This window comes from Protomyctophum bolini (assembly GCF_963924005.1).
Source record: "Protomyctophum bolini genome assembly, chromosome: 6".
Classification (NCBI taxonomy): Eukaryota; Metazoa; Chordata; class Actinopteri; order Myctophiformes; family Myctophidae; genus Protomyctophum; species Protomyctophum bolini.
In genome coordinates this window covers 39233646-39254171 of record NC_137867.1, presented here as the reverse complement: position 1 = coordinate 39254171, position 20526 = coordinate 39233646, and the positions used below count along the sequence as shown (strand labels likewise).

At 42.0% G+C, this 20526-nt stretch overlaps 1 protein-coding gene across 1 annotated transcript; it reads left to right on the top strand.

Moving 5' to 3' along the window:
- Nucleotides 1–9073: 9073 nt before the first annotated feature.
- fgf17 (fibroblast growth factor 17) lies at nt 9074–14613 on the top strand. Its single transcript, XM_080765320.1, has 5 exons — nt 9074–9501; nt 9618–9654; nt 9982–10159; nt 12807–12913; nt 14166–14613. Exons 1-5 carry the CDS (start codon nt 9470–9472, stop codon nt 14454–14456), a joined length of 645 nt encoding a protein of 214 aa, XP_080621446.1. The 5' UTR covers nt 9074–9469; the 3' UTR covers nt 14457–14613.
- The last annotated feature ends 5913 nt before the right edge of the window (nt 14614–20526 follow it).

The following is a 20526-nucleotide window of genomic DNA, read 5'->3' as shown; positions in this document are numbered from 1 at the left end:
CCCTGCCCCCTAGATCAAGAAGCCCTCCACAGTCACACAGACACCACTCCTCCACACACCAGCTGGGGCTTGGGTTGGGGGGCCCACCGCCCGCTTTACTGGGGGCCGCCGGCCGCTCATGCCAGAACAACCTAGGCGACCATACTGGAGATGGGAGGGAATGAGCAAGTATAACACACAAAATGCAAGGCAGAGAACCTCAGCAAATGGACCTATACACTGGCACGAATTGAGGCCCAACGTGTGGCAATGGATGTAGCTAAATTAGTAGGCTAAATAAAAATGTAATAACAAAGATAAGAATATTGGTTCAGATTACATTCAATGCACCTCTTCTTTTTCATAGAGCAATCGTAATAAGTCATGTCAGAAATTATTAGTCAAAACGTTATCTGCTACAAGATGACTGGCAGCAAGCATAACACACACATTAATTATTCTGAGTGAAAACTGAAAAGAATCTGGACGAAAAAGAAGGAAACAGAGTTTTGTGGGGGTTCCAGAGTGGGAATCTTTGAAAACGATCCGCTTCGTGTCTCCATCTAAACAGGAAATACAGGGGAAATCGCAAAACATGTGAAGTCATAGCTCACGTTGTTTCACGTCGACTCATGCCACTCACGCTACTACGTAAACAAACAGCTGTGAGAGGAAGTAGGACGGCAGCGGTTCTACGCATGCGTGACTGGCCTGGCAGCGCACACAGTCACACGGCCACCTAGCCACCTGTTTTGCACACTACAGCGTTTTCAATAACTTTTGCGTCTCCATGTTAACCCACAGTGACAACAATGATCAAGTCATTTCAATACAGTGCTTGTTGTGCCGTCTCTGGTAGACTAGCCTCGATACCCAGGCTTTCATTTCACTGGTAGACTACCCTGTCGCATAATCAGTGTGCCAGGCCCGACAGTTGATTGGCTGTGGGTAACCATCATCTATCTATCTACCGGGTCAATCGCCATTTATTCAAGGCTTCAAGGGGTGTGTAATTGATAATAAATATGTATTATGTAATATTATTTAAAGCTGGATCCACAGGGATCCATGACCCCAAGCTAGGTGCCATCCGGGTACTCCCAAAGTATCAGCAAGTTTACAAACATCATCATCATCATCAGGTCTCTTGCTCGGCGGCCAATTGGAGTAGAGCCAATCAGCCTCACCAATCTCCGACCATTAGGTCAGGCCAGTGCTTCATTTGGGTCGGTCCAGTGCTAGGGCCTATAAGCCCAGTTGGTGTAGGTCCCTGGTGATGGCATCGATCCATCGGGTGGCACCGCGGGGTGTTTCCAGACGGCAGATTTTGGGTTAAAGTGGAGGATAGCCTGTGTGGGGTGTTTAGGGGGGAGTCTTACAAACATGATTGTGGATATAAGCGTAATAATGCTGTGATTTGCATGCTACATCACAACTACACAGCGGCGTAGTCTGACGTAATTTCACATCGTATTGTTTTTGTTTTTTTCCCCATTTTGAATTCCCATAGACAAATAAGAACTTCATATGGATATGAAGAATCAACTGACGCTAATGTTTAATACTGCTGGCGAATTAGTAACATTTTCACTAGAAACAGAAAGTATCAAATATGACTGACTGACTAACTGACTGTCGTAAATGATACAGAGACACCTCCCTGACAATAACGCAGAGACAGTTTGTTTATTTTTGGACCACAATTCTTATATGAGACGATTTTAAGATGACCCAATGACATTCTCCCATAGGAGAAATTACTTCCGCAAACCAGGAGAAGAGCAAGTGATGTCAGGACTTCGGTAGTCTATTGTAACTGTTAAATGTATAGGTTGTGGCAGATATAATTCTCACTATTGAGCACTATCTCACTATTATTTAGTTGCGTTGACAAGAGTTACCTCCTCTGTTCCTCAAGACAAAGATAATACATTTTCTTCGGCTACAAAAGTCAATTTTATTTTGCAAAGGATACCCCGCTGAGGAATTCCTCCGGGGTCCATGCATGTTTGGACTACAAGGCCCAGTGACATCAGTAACATATGTCTGCAGACTGACCGTCAACTGATGACAGAATAAATCTTGGAAATGGACATCAATGAGTCCTTGAAATCGCAAACCAGTCAAATATAATGGCCTAATGTGTCCTCGGGGAGCACAAGGTCACGTGTTTCTGGATCCATAACTAATTTCTAATAAATGGCTATTTTTCCTGATGCCGGTGTCCAGAGGTCACATTGTTTGCATGCTTTTCCCCCCCCTTTTGTTTTGCTCCGTCCGGGCTCTCCCAGGTCGATGTTTAAGATGTCCCCCCTGAGGGTTTCTGTGAAGATGTGTTGTGTTGAATGGGATTAGGTGTTCTCTATAGTCTATACCGTGCTGGTCTTTCAGTGTTGTGCAGTAAACATTCAACAATACCAGGCACACGCCAGGTGTTGATGGATGTGTCACTGAAGACATTTTGTCACCTTTCAAAAATGTTCAAAGACCACTCTTTATAGTCTGAATTGGCTTTAGTAACAAACACACAGCGGACAACTGTGTTTAGTAGAACGGGTGGCGCTCGCAGACAAGAACTGACACCATCGTGCGATAGATAGAGTATCGCTTAAGCCTGCGCATGCAGGCTTCGTCCTCAACTCTGGACCTTGAAAGCAGTTATACATCTGTGTCAAACACATTTACCGACGGTGGCTTCCCCCAGAAAGTGATATGGCTCCAGCGTGACCTTGTCTCTAACCCTGTTACATATGTTCCTTGAGCATGTTCATTGCTCGCTGACATTTTGCTCCTTAAAAATAACACAGATGCTGTGCTGCCTTGGGCAGACACTGTCTAGCCCTCTGACTGGTGGAGCTGGTCGGTCAGCAGCAACCGGCTATTTCCATGACTTTTGTTTGTTTGTTTGTTTGCTTGTTAAAGATCTGTTCTCCCATAAAACATACGCTCAATATGAATCTTGATTTGATTGCAGACCTATACCCACCAATGTCTGCAACTGCTTCGACTTGTGTTGTCATGTTATCACTTTTTATCATTGATCTGAATATTGATGTGGAAATGAAATTGTACTTGGACTGTGTGTGATGTATCTCGAAGACACTGCAAACGAGGGCAACCTCAATGTCTTTTCGAGAATATAAATAAAGGTTTGAATGAGTGTTCATTTCTTTGTTTCTTTCTTTGCTTGTTTCTTTCTTTTTCCATTTCTTTCTTTCTTTCTTTCTTCTTGTCTGTATTGCTCAGTCTCTCCCTCTTTGTGTCCCTTGTCGCTTTCCCCCCCCCCTCCCCCTCCCTCTGTATGTGAGTGGCTGTTCTGTGACTCACTTTATTAGTTTTGAAGTCTGACATGTTACCAGCTTCTCGTCCTCGTCCAATGAAGCGGTCAGAGCCTGTCTGCAACTGCCGGGGTGTTAATGGTGGATCAACAACTCGGGTTTCACCTGTCCAACATCGCCAGAGTCCCGGCCGGGACACTGGGATTTACACAGTCTGGTCTCTCTGACAATGCTGTGTCTGTCATCTTCCAAGCCCCCTCGACACCTCTCAATTTATTCACCTTAATTCACTCATTGTGAGTTTACATCTTCAGCTGTTTTCTTTTTATCTTTTTTTTTTTTTTACATGTCACCTTTTGAAGGGGATACACTTGTGCACAGATATTTTATTATTAATTATTGTTAACACAAACAACAATTGTGTGTGTGTGTGTGTGTGTGTGTGTGTGTGTGTGTGTGTGTGTGTGTGTGTGTGTGTGTGTGTGTGTGTGTGTGTGTGTGTGTGTGTGTGTGTGTGTGTGTGTGTGTGTGTGTGTGTGTGTGTGCATAGATTTGCGTGCGTGCCTGCGCGCGTGTGTGTACGTGCGACGCGTGCATGTGTGTTCTAAGGGTTGTAGGTCAATACTCATCAAGGATAAAGGGGGGGAACTAGTTCAAATTTATTGCCTCTGTTGCCCGTGTCAGCTGTGTCAAATTTGGCCAGCTCAAATGGTCAGCTTGCAAATGGCTAGGGTACACCAAAGGGTCACTAGCCTTTGTAATATGTATAGAATTGTACATTTTTAGAACTGATTATATGACATCAGTTAAAAAATATATATATACATTCATCATGGTCTCTTTTTTTCCCCTAAATGCTAGCTACTATTCTATAGCGTCGTACAGGGACACTCTTTGCTAAACAACTGTAAACATCACAATGTTTTGAACATTGTTTTTGAGCTTTATATATATACGACCTACACTGTAAAACCCTGGCTGTCGATTTACCTCGGAGGGAGACCTTGTACGGGTCCATTTGGTTCCATTTGCGCTGCCTTCGAGTTAAATGAACACAGACTGACCTAATTTTGCAGGATGGGTGGCGTGAGAGAAGGGGTCACAGAGGATGCCCCCATCATGCACCCGCGCTACTGCCCAGCAGGCATGAGGAATGGGCCAATTGTCTGAGCTCATCCTCTCGAACCATCCCAGCTTTTTTTTCATCTTCTTCTTTTTTTTAATCATTCATATAGGGGGGGGGGGGACCACCCACTTTCTGAACCCTTACCTCTATTTTGGCAGGGTCAGAAAAGAGTGACCAGTTGCTCTTTATGGTGGAGATGTTTACGATGTGGTGGGAGCTGTTTGGAGACCACCAGCCCTGCTTTCACTTGTTCTACAGTATAGCCTCATATCGGGGGGGGGGGTTTCCTCATATAAAAGGTTGAAAAAGTGTTGACATTTTCCATTTTCCTCTCCCATGAGATATTCTTCTCTCCTTTGACACAGGTGTCTTTGGACAGTTTTACCAATCAAGTGATGAACCTATTCGCTCTATACTGTATATCTCACTGGTTGATTGTGCCTGAAGAAGGTCAATAGACCGAAAGCTTGCAATAGATAAAAAATACCCGATTTTGCACAGATTTAAGTGTGCAGAGCCTCCCCTTATTTTTGAGGGGCGCTAGCCCCTCCTATGTTCAGCTAGCTATTTGTGTAGATTTTCGTCTTACACAACCATTAAATTCCCATTGACAATGAATGGACAATTTTACGTCATAGTCTCTGAGCAAATAGACATGTTACGTCGTGATGATGTACGTTGATAAGAGCACCCCTCACTTCACACGGGTGTGATTTTTTCATATCTAATTGTGACTCCAGCACCTCACCTCCAAGTCTATCAGCAGATGAGTGTGGCCTTTTTTTTTTAAACTTTTTTGGGGCATTTTCCATTTTCCATCTACATTGACCCAGGGGTCAATCTTTGCACTGACTCTGAGAGAAACTAACAGCAATAATATAGTAATCGTATTTTGCTGTGCAGAAGAATAACATTCCTTTTTTTCCCTTTCACACCAAATCTCTTTGGTGAAAGTAGCAGATCTAGTACAAGCACACAACTTGTAGATCGAGCGACTGTTTCTACAGAATGACAGCCCCATTATATGTTATGACATGGCCAGAAAAAGGGAAACTATATGTTCATCTGAGAATTGTACAAAAAGGACCATCTATTTATGGGGATCCTTGCAATTAAAGGTTTGACAACTACAGCATTGACGTGACTTTTCCACTCTGGTCTCACGACCACCGAGCTAGAAAAGGAATACCTACAGTACTTATACTCTTGACCATGGTCGCTGATTTCTCTTGTTAACTTTACCATCATAACGACTCCTTCCTTTCCTATATTGCCTTTGACAGAACTTGTTTACATTTCTTTTGTGTGTAAAATCTCCACCTTTTCCGTAATGGTCAGTCAGAGGTGTCTGTTTTATCTATGAACGGCTGGTTATTTCTATCTCAGCGCTGGAACCAGTAAAGCCCGCGGAGACATGAATAAATAGGATCAGGTTGCACGGCCTTTAGATCTCACCGTCACTTTGTAAACTGCTGTGTGTGTGTGTGTGTGTGTGTGTGTGTGTGTGTGTGTGTGTGTGTGTGTGTGTGTGTGTGTGTGTGTGTGTGTGTGTGTGTGTGTGTGTGTGTGCGCGTGCATACACGCATGTGTGTGTGCACGCGTGCGTGGCGTGTATGCGTGTGTGAATGCATGCACATGACCACAATGTTGCCAGGGGAGTTGTATAGGTGAGATGGGCGTGAAGGCTGCATGCGGGCACAGAGTGGCATTTTCACATCTCCAGATCTCGTGCTTGTTTGCATGTGTTTTCTTTGTGTACCCCCATTTCCAAATACATATTGCTGACATGGAAACGCAGCGTGCCAGAGATCGGTGTGAATTCCACAGCGATGAGCGCAGCTACTGCAAAAAGTCCACTGTCCCCTTCAGACTCCTGCACTAGCTAGCTACCCCCCCTTGGACTCCCCCCCCCACCGCCCAGAACATTTCTTCTAGTTAGCTCCTATAATTGGAGTCTAGTCATAAGAGCTAAACATCATCCATTGCCATGTTTCTACGTTTAGCAGTATGTAACTTGTGACTGGCGGGGCCCCTGTGAAACACGGCTCATCAAAGCAACAAATGAGGCGCTTCATTCCAAAGTATCATGTCTTTTAGGAGGAAACTAAAAAGAAATGTACCACTGAAAGGTTTGGGCATACACACACGCAAGCATGCACGCACGTATATATATATATATTCCAAAATGTGCTTATTCTGTACCGGAGCAGTGGATGTAAATCTCATTTTCTCATTGCATCACCATATAGCAGCACAGAGCTACGTATACTTTGCTCCATTTATTTATTTATTCGCCCTGCAGTGAGTGGATCATATGCTGACCATGATGTGTAAAGCATGCTGTGCAGTCGACCCTGTGGAGATGAGACGTAAACCTCTGTATGTATATCGGCCGACGGGGGGGAATTCCTTCTGATTTTATTTTTAATTGTACAAGCAGACTACATTGGATCATATATCAAGCCGGCTTGTCGCACATTCTTTCGGGCAGCAAATAGGTTTTCCAGGTGATGGGGTGGGTGTCTGTCGCTGTGGCACATATACTGAGACGGGGGTTATTTTCGTTCTGCTATGTGGACATCTCACAGGCTTATGCAAATAAACACACGCACACGCACATGCATACACACACAAGCCACATGGCCGTGCATACATCATATACTGTGCAGTGCAATTATGTGTTATTAGTTCTCTCAATACACGACGTATATAGCTTTATAATGTGGGGTTTTTTCATTTTTCATTACCAACTCAACATTTTTACGTCAGGTCGAAAGGCTTTGGCGTGGCTAAAAGTCAAGTGGCAACTTGATTGATGGACAGCAGTGACGTGATTGACAGTGTTTAAGAAGTGACATTAACAAGTGGAATCAATTGCTACTGTGCCTGTGAGTGTCAGTTGCTACAAGCCTCTTGTCACCCCCAGGGCAGCAGGCAGAAGCGGGTCAACATGTCAGAGATGCTTAACTGCTGTATTTTACAACTTTTACTGCCTTTGACGTGGGGGGTGGAGGTGTGTGTGTGTGTGTGTGTGTGTGGGGGGGGGGGGGCATTGGGGTACGGGGGGTGGTGGTGGTGGGGCAGGAGAATGCGAGTGGGGGCTCGTGTTACATTGTTTTGCATGCACCCAAAACCTTGTCTCATTATAAGAACAGTGCAGCTCATGAGAAATGAAGAGTTTCCAGCCGTGATGGAAGGCCTACTTGCATATTTTAACTGCGTAAAAGTATCAATGAATCAATGTATCAATCAATGAAGAAATATTCCGTTACACAAGTAAAAGGGCTGAAGTGGTTAATGTATGTTTTGTGATAATAATCTCAATATGCAAAGTTAAATAGTAACTAAGCCAGTGGTTCTGAAACTTTTTCATCTCAAGGACCCCATGCAGGTTTGACCTGAATTAGGCTACGGTCCTCCATTTAATGGCATTTCTATCTATCTCTGGTCAAAATCAAATTAATTTAACTGATAGTGTACAAATGGAACCTGGACTACAGACCCCATAAGGGTCCATTTGGTTCCTAATTATCATTTAGCTGGGGACCTCCTGGAACTCTCTCAGGGACCCCTAGGGGTCCCCGGACCCCACTTTGGGAACCACTGAACTAAGCTGTCAAATGATTGCAGTGGAGTCAAAAGTACAATATTTGCCTCTGAGGTGTATATTACAAATAGAAGTAAAAGTATTGAAAGTATTTTGAAATACCGGAGAAAGTAAAAAATACTTCAAAATTATACTTTAGTATGGTAGGCTAATTTTAATTGAATAAATGTACTTGCACTACTGAGGGTTTCACTGTTAGATTGTCTATAGTAGGCCTATAGACAGATCCAACAGTGAAACCCTCATTACAATCATCATTCAAATCTGTATGTTCTATTAATCTATTCTATTTTGTAAACTAAACACGGTCATTGAATAAATACATCCCATTTGAATCCCAAAACTGACTTAAAGCAATGGCTGGAAGTTGCAGTGTATCCCGTCACTCAGCTGATGTTGATTGCATAGTATCTATTGTATTGTCTACTGATGACACTGACTTAGGACTGTTGTTCACCTTTGTTTTGGAAGCCATTATGACATGAAGAGGAAAGTGAGACTAATAAACTACAAAGGAAAGGAGTCAATGGCATCGTATGTATACTCGTTTTAAGTACAATGGTACAATAACGACCTATTAGCCACACGGCGGGGGGGGGGGGGGGGGGGGTGTTAGGAGGGGCGGGGGAAGGGGCTGAAAGGGGGAGAGAGAACTAGAGGAAGGTGTGTTCAAACTAAGAAATGCCATATTATTTTTATATTTATATTTTTAAATGATCAGGGAATAGATTTAGAAATAGGCTAATCACGCCTATATGCACTGCACACATCAATTAGGAACGTGTAATTCACAATGCTTTCAGCAGCAAACCTTCAAGGGTCGGTAGATAGAACATCTTTGGGGTCCTGTGTGTGCCCTGCCCCTGCTGCCCACCCACAATACAAAAATGTCAGACTCCGCACATGGGAGGGGCTATCTATCTGCCTTTCAACATTTAACCACTGACCACATACAGGCTCACAGTGTGCTGTGCTAAGACAGACAGACAGAAAGACAGACAGACAGGGGACTTTTCAAACCTTGGAATTAACACGGCAGCCCTCGTGAGAGTATAGGCTACACCGGTGCATGGTCTATACCTGGAATGCTTCACATTTCCTCAGTGATGCCAAAAAGGAAGAACTAATTGTTTACAATAATGGATCTTGGTGGATCTCCTTGTGATAAACCAAGCGGATATTTCCAAGTGGGCAACTTCTTCAACAATCCTTTGCTCTCGCTGTAAAACAATTGGGAATCGATATATTATTCTATAGCATCAATAAACTGAAATGCTCGAAATTGTTGTTTCGAGAGATTTTTAGAGCAGTGGGGGTTTTTTGTAACGTGGATGGACTTAAAAGTCCAGGATTGTAGATGGACAGGTCAAGTGTGTGTATTACCAAACGGACCTCTGTTGGAGTATTATTGTTACGGCGTCCTTGGATATCATCATTGGGCTGAAGCATCATTTCTTCATCGGATTAAATACGAAGAGGATGTATGGAATTAACCAGCGCTGTATATATATGTAAGTATAAAACAACCCTGCACACGGCAAGAGTCTATATAGGCCTACCGGTATATATGTTCTAAACTGACCATGAGACTGATATGCAATTTAATATTATTTTTGTTTCTTTACAGATCGTTTAATTTTTTCGTGCTGTGGTGTCATGCTCAGGTAAGGCCAAGATACTTTTGCAACTTTCAGGCAGTCAAATTATTAGTAGCCTATAATATAGCAGGCCTAGCTACAAGACCTCAGACGCGAACGTTTTTATTTGGGAAGGATTCCGTTTGCTTAAATTATAAGCCCAAATCACTGCACCTTCTGTTCTGAAAAATATTTTTTGATTAAAGAAAACATATAGGCCTGCTTGAAATGAAGCAATTTATAACGCCTGGCAGTGTGCGTTTATTAAATCCTGTTTACAGCAGGTTAATTATAATTGGCAAGAAAGGAAAAAAACATGTGATTTTATTATTTTTCCCTTTGTATATGAAAAAGGGGGAGAATCACCCGTCTCCTAATTTTAACCAGTATGTGAGGACGCAAGGCGCAGTGACGGACCAGCTCAGCCGGCGGCAGGTCCGAATCTACCAGCTGTACAGCCGCACCAGCGGCAAGCATGTCCAGATCCACGGCAAGAGGATCACCGCGACAGCTGAAGACGGCAATATTTATGGTAAGACTGGCTGGATGCATGGCTGACTGACTAGATTATCACTATGAAACTTCCCCAGTTGATTACTTACACGAAGACAATGATTTATTTTATTACACATTTTAAATGTTAAAATATGCAAATGAGGCATTATGTATATAGGGAAATATGCAAAATAATAGAAAATATGAAAAAGCTACTACTGTGGAAGGGTTATCATGCATATTAATTTACTTGTATTTATCCTATAAACAATTTCATATATTATGGTCTAGTTTTTCCCCACCAATTTTGGAGCTCTGGCTCATGGACTAAAAACCAAAAAGAACTGAACCGGTTTCCATTGGGAACCAACCGGTGGAAAGGGGGTCTCAGAGTTACATTTGGTTCAAAAACTATCATTTAGCTGGGGACCCCTGGAACTCCCTCAAGGACCCATGGGGGTCCCCAGACCACATTTTGGGAACCACTGGCATATAGTTCTCAAACTTTGTCATGTCAAGGACCGCCTGCCAAATTGATACTTATTAGCCTGCGGACCCCCCATTTGAAAATATTTGCCAGGGACCCCCATAAGAGAAGAATGTTTATGAAGATGTTTATTCTCTCAACCGTTTTAATTTCAAGGACCCCCAATTTGACATGCATTATGTAATGGCATTTTTATAGGTGCACCCCAATTTATATTGAAAACTCAATGTTAATTTGTGTAGCCTACATATATATATAAATTATCTATCATATCTGGGGACCCCCTGGAATGCCCCCAAGGACCCCTGTGGGTCCCCGGACCCCACTTTGGGAACCACTGACCTATGGAAGCCAGCGTTGCCAGATCTTGCGAGAGAAATAAGCAACCAGGTCTATGAAAACAATCCCCAAAAAATGACTTTACACATGATCATTTTGTGCTTTAAACACGTTAGCTATTTGAAAATAGCTGATCTACCAGCACACAACGGATCACGATGTTGTGAGATTGTAGATCTATTAGGCTATATATATTTTGGGGGAAAATAGTGAAAAATATATTTTCAAAACATTTTAACAACCCAAATCTCATAAGATGGTTCCCATGCGGCACAAACTGTTTTCAGATGGGAATTACGCCTTACCTACATGTTAGGCTAATTATAGTGTGGGTCCTTGACATGAAAGTGCTTGAGAACCACTGGTTTAAATAACATTTAGAAGCACGCCCAAATTAGCAACTAGACTTGTAATAGAACCATGCCCCAACATGCCCCAACAACCAATATTTACAAGCAACTTTACAGAAAAACAAGCCCAAAGTCGCTTACAATAATGCAGACATGGCAACACTGGTGTGTGTGTGTGTGTGTGTGTGTGTGTGTGTGTGTGTGTGTGTGTGTGTGTGTGTGTGTGTGTGTGTGTGTGTGTGTGTGTGTGTGTGTGTGTGTGCGCGCATGTGCGTGTGCGTGCGTGTGCGTGTGTGAAGTGTGATGGATTGGAGCAACCAACTAAAAAGTTTAAACCAAGGAGGCCACACCACCACTCAACCTGCCAGTCCCTCCCTCCCTCTGTGAGCCCAGAGGTGTTGTCAGGCCTGTAGGCTATACATGTAAATTATTTTTTTGCAAAGCCATCGTCTGGCGAATTAGGGGTTGATAGAACGAGTCTATTGTCTGTGTAGTGCCCAATACACATTGTTTTTGTAATGCCTAATGCCTCCAATTAAACGAGAATGCATTCAGGAAAGAAGGTTTTTGTTGAGACGTGTGTATTCCATCATCACGTACTTGATGGCTACTGAATAACATCAGTCGAGTCAAAAAGGCAATACCTTTGCGTCTAAGTGCCATTTCCCTTTTTAAAGGAGATAAAAACCGCAGGTACAAAGTGGTAGTCAATGATATTGAGGCCTATATGCAAACTCCTTTGTTGACAAAACCATTATACAAAAAAAAAGATTCTCCATATTTGTGTATTCAATGAGAACCTATTTTTGTCCCTTCTTTTATTTTCGATACATTACAATTGACTGAATAATGATTGACTGGCAGGCCTATTCATACAGTCAAGCTAATTATCAATATCATTTGGTTTAATAGAAGCAAAAGCTGTAAACTCCTGATTAGTGCATTTCAGAAATGTTCCTGTCAATAATAGCCTACAATATTATGTGTCTACACATGCATGGATCTTTTATCCTCACTGCCATTTGGATGATCATCAGTGAAAGTCTATCCACAATTTCTAGATATAAAAAGCATATCGTTGTATTTATATTTCTAAGATATAAAAAAACATATTGTTGCTGTGGGGAGGAAACCACAACTCCATTTTTGATGTTTTTAAATCACTGCTATTGAACACCCCCATTGTGTGTTGGTTAAACAATATATTGAACCAATGAAAAGAAGAAAAAAGCACTTCAGAAAAAAACCTCATAAATCCATTGTCAGATTTGTCACAACATCAACTTTGATGAGGTAGTATTGCTTTGTTTTAAAAATACAAGGATTTCCTCATTTCCTGAAAGATGGACATTTTTGAGTTTGGTGGTTTCTTCCCGACAGCAGAGATATACTGTAATTCTTTAAGTGTCTGTCACTGTGTGTTTCGCTGCATTAACTTCTATGTGTGGCGACGGAGTTGTTTCTGCAGTGTCTAAACTCCCCCCCCCCCCCCCCCTTCTCTTTTGCAGCTCGATTATTTGTAGAAACAGACACCTTTGGCAGTCGAGTGCGCATAAGAGGCGCAGAAAGCGGCCGATACCTCTGTATGAACCGAAGGGGGAAACTCGTTGGGAAGGTATGACATAAAATCCTGCATTATCTTTTCTTTTAAAGGAAGTAAAGTGGATGCCTTGTAATCTTGATTTGGATGGAGAACAGAACAGTTGTGAGGCTAAATTTAGTGCAACAGATACTGGATAGGTAATAGTTTAATTACTTGAACCGCATTAATCCTGGCATGCGTACAGTACTTTGGGGCGTGCCGTTATATAGGTGAAAATGTTGAATACAAGCTCACAATGTATTGAAAACTAGTAGATCTGCTGTCTTTTTAGGCATTTTCTTTAACGTTTTCAAAATGACGTTTTTACATGTTTCGAAGAATAATGCCACACACAATGGGGGCAGATGGAAATAGTTTTTATTTTATTTATGTTCGTAGAACACATGATTGCTATTTATAGCAGGATTATCTCACCAACAGTGAATAATGTAATGTGCTTATATCTATTCCAACATATATATCTGCCCCTTCGTAATTGGCAAACATGTTTACAGTACTTACAAAATATAGCTCCAATTATTATTAGCTGCTTGTCACCGGTGGGCCATGTGGCCCATGCCCATTCCACCCTGGCTTCAACTTTGAGATGTAATATATTTGTCAAGTTTTGTGGCTATTTGTCCATGGGCATGATCTATTGGAAAATAGTCCTCAGTCGTTTAGTGATGGATACAGACTCCTGCTGACAAGACTGACAAGCAGCTGAAACCAATGGGAGAGAACTACTAACTCTCATTGTGTTTTGGTTACAAAAGCACTTCCTTCGTGGAAATGGAAAAGATGTATCCATCTGTCTGGCTGCCATGAGAAGCCATGCATGGATCCATCTCTCAACAGATTTTACAAGTGTTGAAAGCTGATACCCTGGTAACATCTGTTGATAGGAAATGAATAAAGAAATATGCTCTCCTAAAAAAACGGTTTTGCATAGGCGTGTATAGGTATACAGAAATTGTAAAATTTCTGTATACCTATAGTTAGTTGCCAGCTATGTTACATGTCCTATACATACATATTTAGATAATATGATTAAAATGTTGAAAATACAGCTCAAAGAAGGTTGTGTGCCAAAACATCAGTGTACATGTACATTTGTCGATGACGACTAATTAACAACTGACACCCAAGATGAAATGAGTTTGCTCTGTATAAAAACTCAATATAAGTTCTCTGCGTATGTGTCTTCTGTACTACTGTAAGAGTGTTGACGACTTCTCTCTAACACAAGGTACATTTTTCCTCCCTACTCTCGTCCTCTCACCAGCCCAATGGAAGGAGCAGGGATTGTATCTTCGCAGAGATTGTTCTAGAGAACAATTACACAGCCTTCCAGAATGCCAAGTATGAGGGCTGGTATGTAGCTTTCACCAGGAAAGGGAGGCCCATCAAAGCCTCTAGGACAAGGGAGAACCAAAGAGAGGTCCATTTCATCAAGAGACTTCACAAGGGCCCGCCTCCCTTCCCCAACATGGACCAAACCAAACACTTTGAGTTCATGCGTTTTCCTCCCACCCGTCGGGCTAAACGGAACAGGAAATCACAGACTTCTTCCTAAACATGCGCAGCCAGAAAAAAAGGACTGAGCCTCTTGTGTAATAATAACACGAAAACAGATGCAACTTTATTTTTGTATATTTTTGATAGGTAAAAAACAGTTATCCCAAGAAATTGTAAGTAATATTGCTGTAAAATGATCATGTGTAAATAATGAAAGAGAGTAAAGCAGATGGATATATTCACTTGTCCTGTGTGTATGTGTTCACTGGTGTTTCATCATGTCAGCGTTGTAGTGAGAGGACATTAACCCATTATAACTGGGAAAGCAAAGCATCTGTGTCATTTTAACCATTCTTTCTTTTTTAATACGTTGGCTGTTTAAAAATAGCAGCTATGCAAGCTCATAGCGCAGTACAAAGTAACACGCTCTGAGCTTATAGATCTGCAAAATATATATATATCGTGAAAATGTGTGCAAATCTTTGAATATATATAGGTTTTTAAAGTGGACATTTGTAACTCAGATCTTTGCTTCTGGAGGTCCAGACCAGAGATAATGTGATAATGTGTTTTCAGAAAACTGACATTTGTAGAATCAACCTCAGGTCTAAATGGTTATGTGTGTTTTAAGCATTATAGGCATATTGTACTTTAGCTTTTTGAAAAATCGTGAAAATGTGGCGCAAATGTTTGAATATATATTCTTTCAGAGCGAACGTTTTTAACTCCAATCTTTGCTTCTGGTCGGTCCCTGGAACAATACATTTTCAGATGGGGGTCAGTGGCAAATAATGTAGCCTACATATAATTCTGGGGCTCCATGACATGAAATAGTTTGTGAACCACTGATATAGAAACATTGGTTCTTCAGAAAACTGTCAGGATTTAGAAGACATTTGTAGAATCAGCCTCAGGTCTAAATGGTTTAATACATCATTACCGTTCCCTATTTTGGCATGGCATTATAAGTGAAAATTGTCAAATATTGCCAGAAGTCTCAGTGCACCGAGATGCGTTGCGTTATTCACAGTGCAACAAAGTATATAGGGCTTGAACCCTATAGCATCATAATAGGCAAACATTCAGAAAGCAGATCTACAAGCTCACAATGCCCCTGGGGATCCCCGGTTAACGAACTTTAGGCTACAGGGTTTAAAGGAATCCTCATTAAATAGGGGTGCGCATGCTTATACCATAGGACCGACATGCGGAAACAACGATCGGATTAAGGTTGGCGAACAATCCGAACAGGCGTTAAGGTGGGCGACCGGATTAAGGTTGGCGAAAATGCGTTAAGGTTGGCGACCGGATTAAGGTTGGAGAACATGCGTTAAGGTTGGCGACCGGATTAAGGTTGGCGAACATGCGTTAAGGTAGGCGACCGGATTAAGGTTGGCGAACATGCGTTAAGGTTGGCGACCGGATTAAGGTCGGCGAACATGCGTTAAGGTCGGCGACCGGATTAAGGTTGGCGAACATGCGTTGAGGTTGTGACCGGATTAAGGTTGGCGAACATGCGTTAAGGTTGGCGACCGGATTAAGGTTGGCGAACATGCGTTGAGGTTGTGACCGGATTAAGGTTGGCGAACATGAAGTTAGGTTAGGGTTTGAGGTAGGTTGTCGTTCTAATGACAGTCGGACCAATAGTATGTCGGAAGCATGGAGGTGTACACAGTAAAATAAAGTTTGGGAATATGTTATACTGTAATACTGTAATACAGCACTTCAATTAATTACTTAAAAGACTTACTACAAATGACTTGGCCTATAAAATGACTGCTAGAACAAAGAAAGGCTGGTATACTTTGTAAAGGATTAGACTATTTATGTCAAACCCTCAAAATCTATTTCTTGAAATAGCCTATAGTTTGAGAACCACTGTTCTAAAAAATAAAATAAAAATCTATATAATTCAGAAAAGGTTATGAATCAATATGAATCAAGTCTGTATGTGTATGGATAACATACAGACAGTAGGTCAGTGGTTCTCAACGTACCAGTGGTCCCCTGCAGTTAAACTTACATGATGGAGAGTTGGTAACCAAATGTACCCTTTAACTCTTGAGAGTGTAAGATGATACTAAATGCCCATGTTATTGTTAAATATAGATCTGCATTACTTCATTTACAAGAAGTCTACACAATTAGAGAATGTAGAAGAATTTGTTATTTTGATCAAAGTGTACCTGTTATTACTCCTAATCGATACAGCATGGATATTGTGGACAAAATCTTATCCACAACAATAACAAAATATTCTAATGAGTTTTGGGTCAGAGAGGCTAAATCAGAGCATACCTATTCACACGCACCTCGACAGTGGCCAATCAGAGAGGCTAAATGTCATCAAATGGTGGTCCACCGTGGCTCAAAATGCATAATAAATAATGGACCTTGATATGAAAATGGTTGAACACCAAACCACTGTTATACTCTTAGAGTAAAGGTTATACTACTAGGCTACTGTTATGCTGAATCCCACTCAATAAGAGGCGCGGCGGTGCTCCCTAGTGGCACCGTGCGCACACTACACCCTGGTGTCAGTAGACTGGTCAGGTGATTGGTCAGCCTAGTGTCAGCTCAGCTGACTCCTTATAACTCGATCTATGGTATGGTATGGGTATAGTTTCCCTAATTACTTTCACAGCTGTATTACATTACAATTAAATTGATTATAAACCACGTATGAATACACAATAGTCAAAACAGGAAACTATCATAAAGGAGGTAAAAAGGGAAAAGAAACAGAATACAGTGAGGGGGGAGAGGGGGTGGGTGGGGGATTCAGATTTTACGGGGGCCAGTTTCGAATTGCAGCCGTCCGTAGCTGCCCTTATAGGCCCTTACCACTTATAGGTCTGACTAAGGCAGCTATTCATTTCTGTGCAGGACTTGCCAAGTCGCCAGAGCAATGGTAAAGTGTCTATCATTTTGAAATGATATGGAGAGAAGATGAGTCGAGAGTCGGGGTCTGGAGATTTACGCACATACTGTACATCATGATACATCACATTCACATTCTATGCTCAACCAATCAAATCACAAATGTAATGTAATCACAATTTGCGTCCTCACTTTTCCGTCTTCACTTTTCTGCCCTCACTTTTGTCTTCAATGTTTGTATTTACACAAGTCTACAAGCTTGTAGACTAGAGCACCTATTTTCAGGATTTATGTGGAATTGAGTCAAACTAAATGTAATGCCTCAACTCCTATACAATTCCAAGTTGTCAGGGGGAGGAGTCCCCATTCAAATATGATTATTTGGTGGGGTGATCTTCTATAGCAGGGGTAAGCAACCTTTGGCACTGGTGCCAACATTGGCACAAAGAAGGGTGATCTCTGGCACACTGGCATGAATTGGTTTAAAATAAATTATATAAAAAGGTCAAATAAATAAAGGCCCTCACATTTGTATGTAAATTAACATCCTACACATAATTCTGCATTCATTAAAACTCTGAACTCTGACTGGGGAGATAAGTGGATTATTGCTTCTCAGATTCTTGCATGATTTCCTCCGCCATCGGTGTGTGAATGTATAATGCACACATCAATGTAAAGCGCTTTGGATAAAAGTGCTATATAAATGCACCATTTAATGTGTGGATTGTCATGAAATTTGGCAAGAACACAAGATGAGGTTTGATCCATTGGATAATCAAGTGATACTTTAGCCTACTGTACGTGACATAACACTGTGCTGTCAAATAATGTCATAAAATACTAATAAGTATGTCTGCGTGTGAACAAAATAACCGATGAATCATCAGGCTGCTCCAAAGAGTTACGGTCAAATTTAGTGACACTCAAGGTCCAAGATCCAAATCAAGAACAGATGGGTTGATTTTCATGAAACTTTGTGGAAATGATCAGTGGGCTGCCCCGAAGACTTATGCTGTTCCAAGGAGCTCTGCCTGAAGTCAACCCACTCAGGTCACTCACATCACTTAAAAAAAATGTTTTTTGCAAATGACATTATTGGTGTTCTGTTTTTTATTTCTTATTTTGTCACATCTGTTTTGTATTGCGTTGCGTCCTAGTTCATTTTCCGGTGTCCTGTTTTGGGTTGTTTGTTTTTGTCACGGCCTGCTCCCTTTTCCCCTCTGATTCCCCTGCTCTCTGGTCTCTCTATCTGTTTCTCTCTCCTACCTCTGCCCTGTCTCTCCTTCGGACACACCCACCTTACTGTTCCACCTAAACTCATTCCCTTTAACCTATCCTGTTTTGATTTCCCTTTGTGTTCATTACATCTTGAGTGTATAATCTATATCTATATTGGCTCAGTCTATGGAGTTGTCTAGGTAGCTCTATTTCTGTATGTTCCCAGTACCTGTTCCGTCTACCTTAGCCTTTTACTGTAACATTCTTCCAGTTCTGTCCTGTCTAACATTACATTCTGACATCTCTGCAGCTTGTCTATAAGGTTTCTCATCTGCATGTGCAATTGTGCATGTTTGTTTACGTGCTTGTCATTGGGTTTGTGTTCTTGTCATGTTTTAGCTATAGTCATTCTCTCAGTCCGCATTCCTGTCTGACTATTCCTCTCAGTACCATTTCCATTCCAACTCAACTACTCAAGTCCTGTGATGCTAATTTCCTGTACTGTAGTGTTTGGTCGGTTTGGTCTAGCGTTGTGATTCTGATGTCAGTAAACCTGTCTACTTGTTTAGAAGGCATTTTTGAACGTCGCTGTGTGCTCTGTTAATTTTGTTTTGTTTTTGTTGTTGTTTTCACATCTGTGCATGTTTGTTCCGTCCCAATCCATCCTTCCCCCAGCCAGTCCGGCACTTTTGTCCTGTTTCTGTTCTTCGATGCTCTGCCTTCAGTCCAGTACTCTTGTCTGTTTCTATCCTAATGCTGCTGCTCTGGCTTACCCTGCCTGCTCACACCCAGTCCAGTGCTTACTCTGTATTGTCCATTCCATGCATGACCTCTGCTCCCTCTGGCCATGTTCCCCGCCCTTGGACACTTATTCCTGGACATCATATTCAACCTGATCTCTCGCTCTGCTCTGTGACCTGACCAGTGTCTCGATCCATCATCTATGTCATCTCTTTATTCTTGAAGAGCAATCTCCTCCACACACTCCTCTTCTTTCTGTATCGCATCTGCAACTCATTCAAGCTCTCCTGCATGGCATCCATGTTTTCATTAATGCTCTGCTGCATTGCCTCCACCTTTTCATTAACACTCCGTTGCATTGGCCCCATCTTTTCATTAAAGCTCTGCTGCATTGCATCCATTTTTTCCTTCAAAACCTGCCTTTCTTCGGCCCAAAGAATCTCTTTCTGTCGGAATTCCTTCTTGACTAGATCCAGCTGGCATTGGATGTGTTCATTCTCCTCTGTGATGAACTCTTGTCTCCTGGAGGTGACAGTGTTCATCTCATTTTGCTCTTCTAGCCTCCTGTCATGTTTGTGCATAGCCTCTTCTAAGGACTTTTTCCAGTGTTCTTCACACTTATGGATTTCCTCTTTCCAGGCTGTGTCTATCTCAAAAATCCTGCCGAGATCCTTGTTGTGTCTCTTGTTCAAATCTAACAGAGCCTTATAATCGGCCTCTAGTCTATCCATGTAATCCAGCAACTTCGAGGCTGCATCTGTCCCCAACGGCATGAAGCACCTCTCCTTGTTCTCCTCTTCTGTCTGACTGTCTTGTAGGGTGGCGACGTCTTGGTCTTTCCCTTCGTTCGCTCCCTCGTCTTCCGGAAGCAGTGTCAGGGCCTCCTTTACCAGCAAGTCCTGCTGGACCAAAGCTTCCTTTTCTCCTGGTTGGTTTCTTTCCTTCTTCCATTTCCTCAGCATCATCAGACCATCTGTGGTTGCTTCCAGTGACTTTTCAGTACTACGAACGAGAGCTGTCAAAGTGAACATCCTTTAAGCTTATTTAATAGAGGTGCACCTGCTGGACTACAATGGCACTGTTAGAGGCTGCTGTGTCCTTTTTACACCTGTAAACTTTTGCAGTAAGGGCATCTTATCAAATCTTTTATACTGAACAATTACCACAGTCGTTGCATCATCAAGGACTTTGATGATGTCACCTGCCTCAAATCCCTGTGAATGGCTGTTGTCAGCCAGAGTTGATTCAGCCATCATCAGCTTGTTAGAGTTCATAACATGGCT

What these genes read in the sequence shown, in the direction of transcription:
- fgf17 (XM_080765320.1), top strand. Translation starts at nt 9,470, where the DNA reads ATGTATGGAATTAACCAGCGCTGTATATATAT. An exon ending in AACCAGCGCTGTATATATAT is followed by an intron (nt 9,502 to 9,617) that starts GTAAGTATAAAA and finishes GTTTCTTTACAG; the next exon opens with ATCGTTTAATTTTTTCGTGC. An exon ending in TGAAGACGGCAATATTTATG is followed by an intron (nt 10,160 to 12,806) that starts GTAAGACTGGCT and finishes TCTCTTTTGCAG; the next exon opens with CTCGATTATTTGTAGAAACA.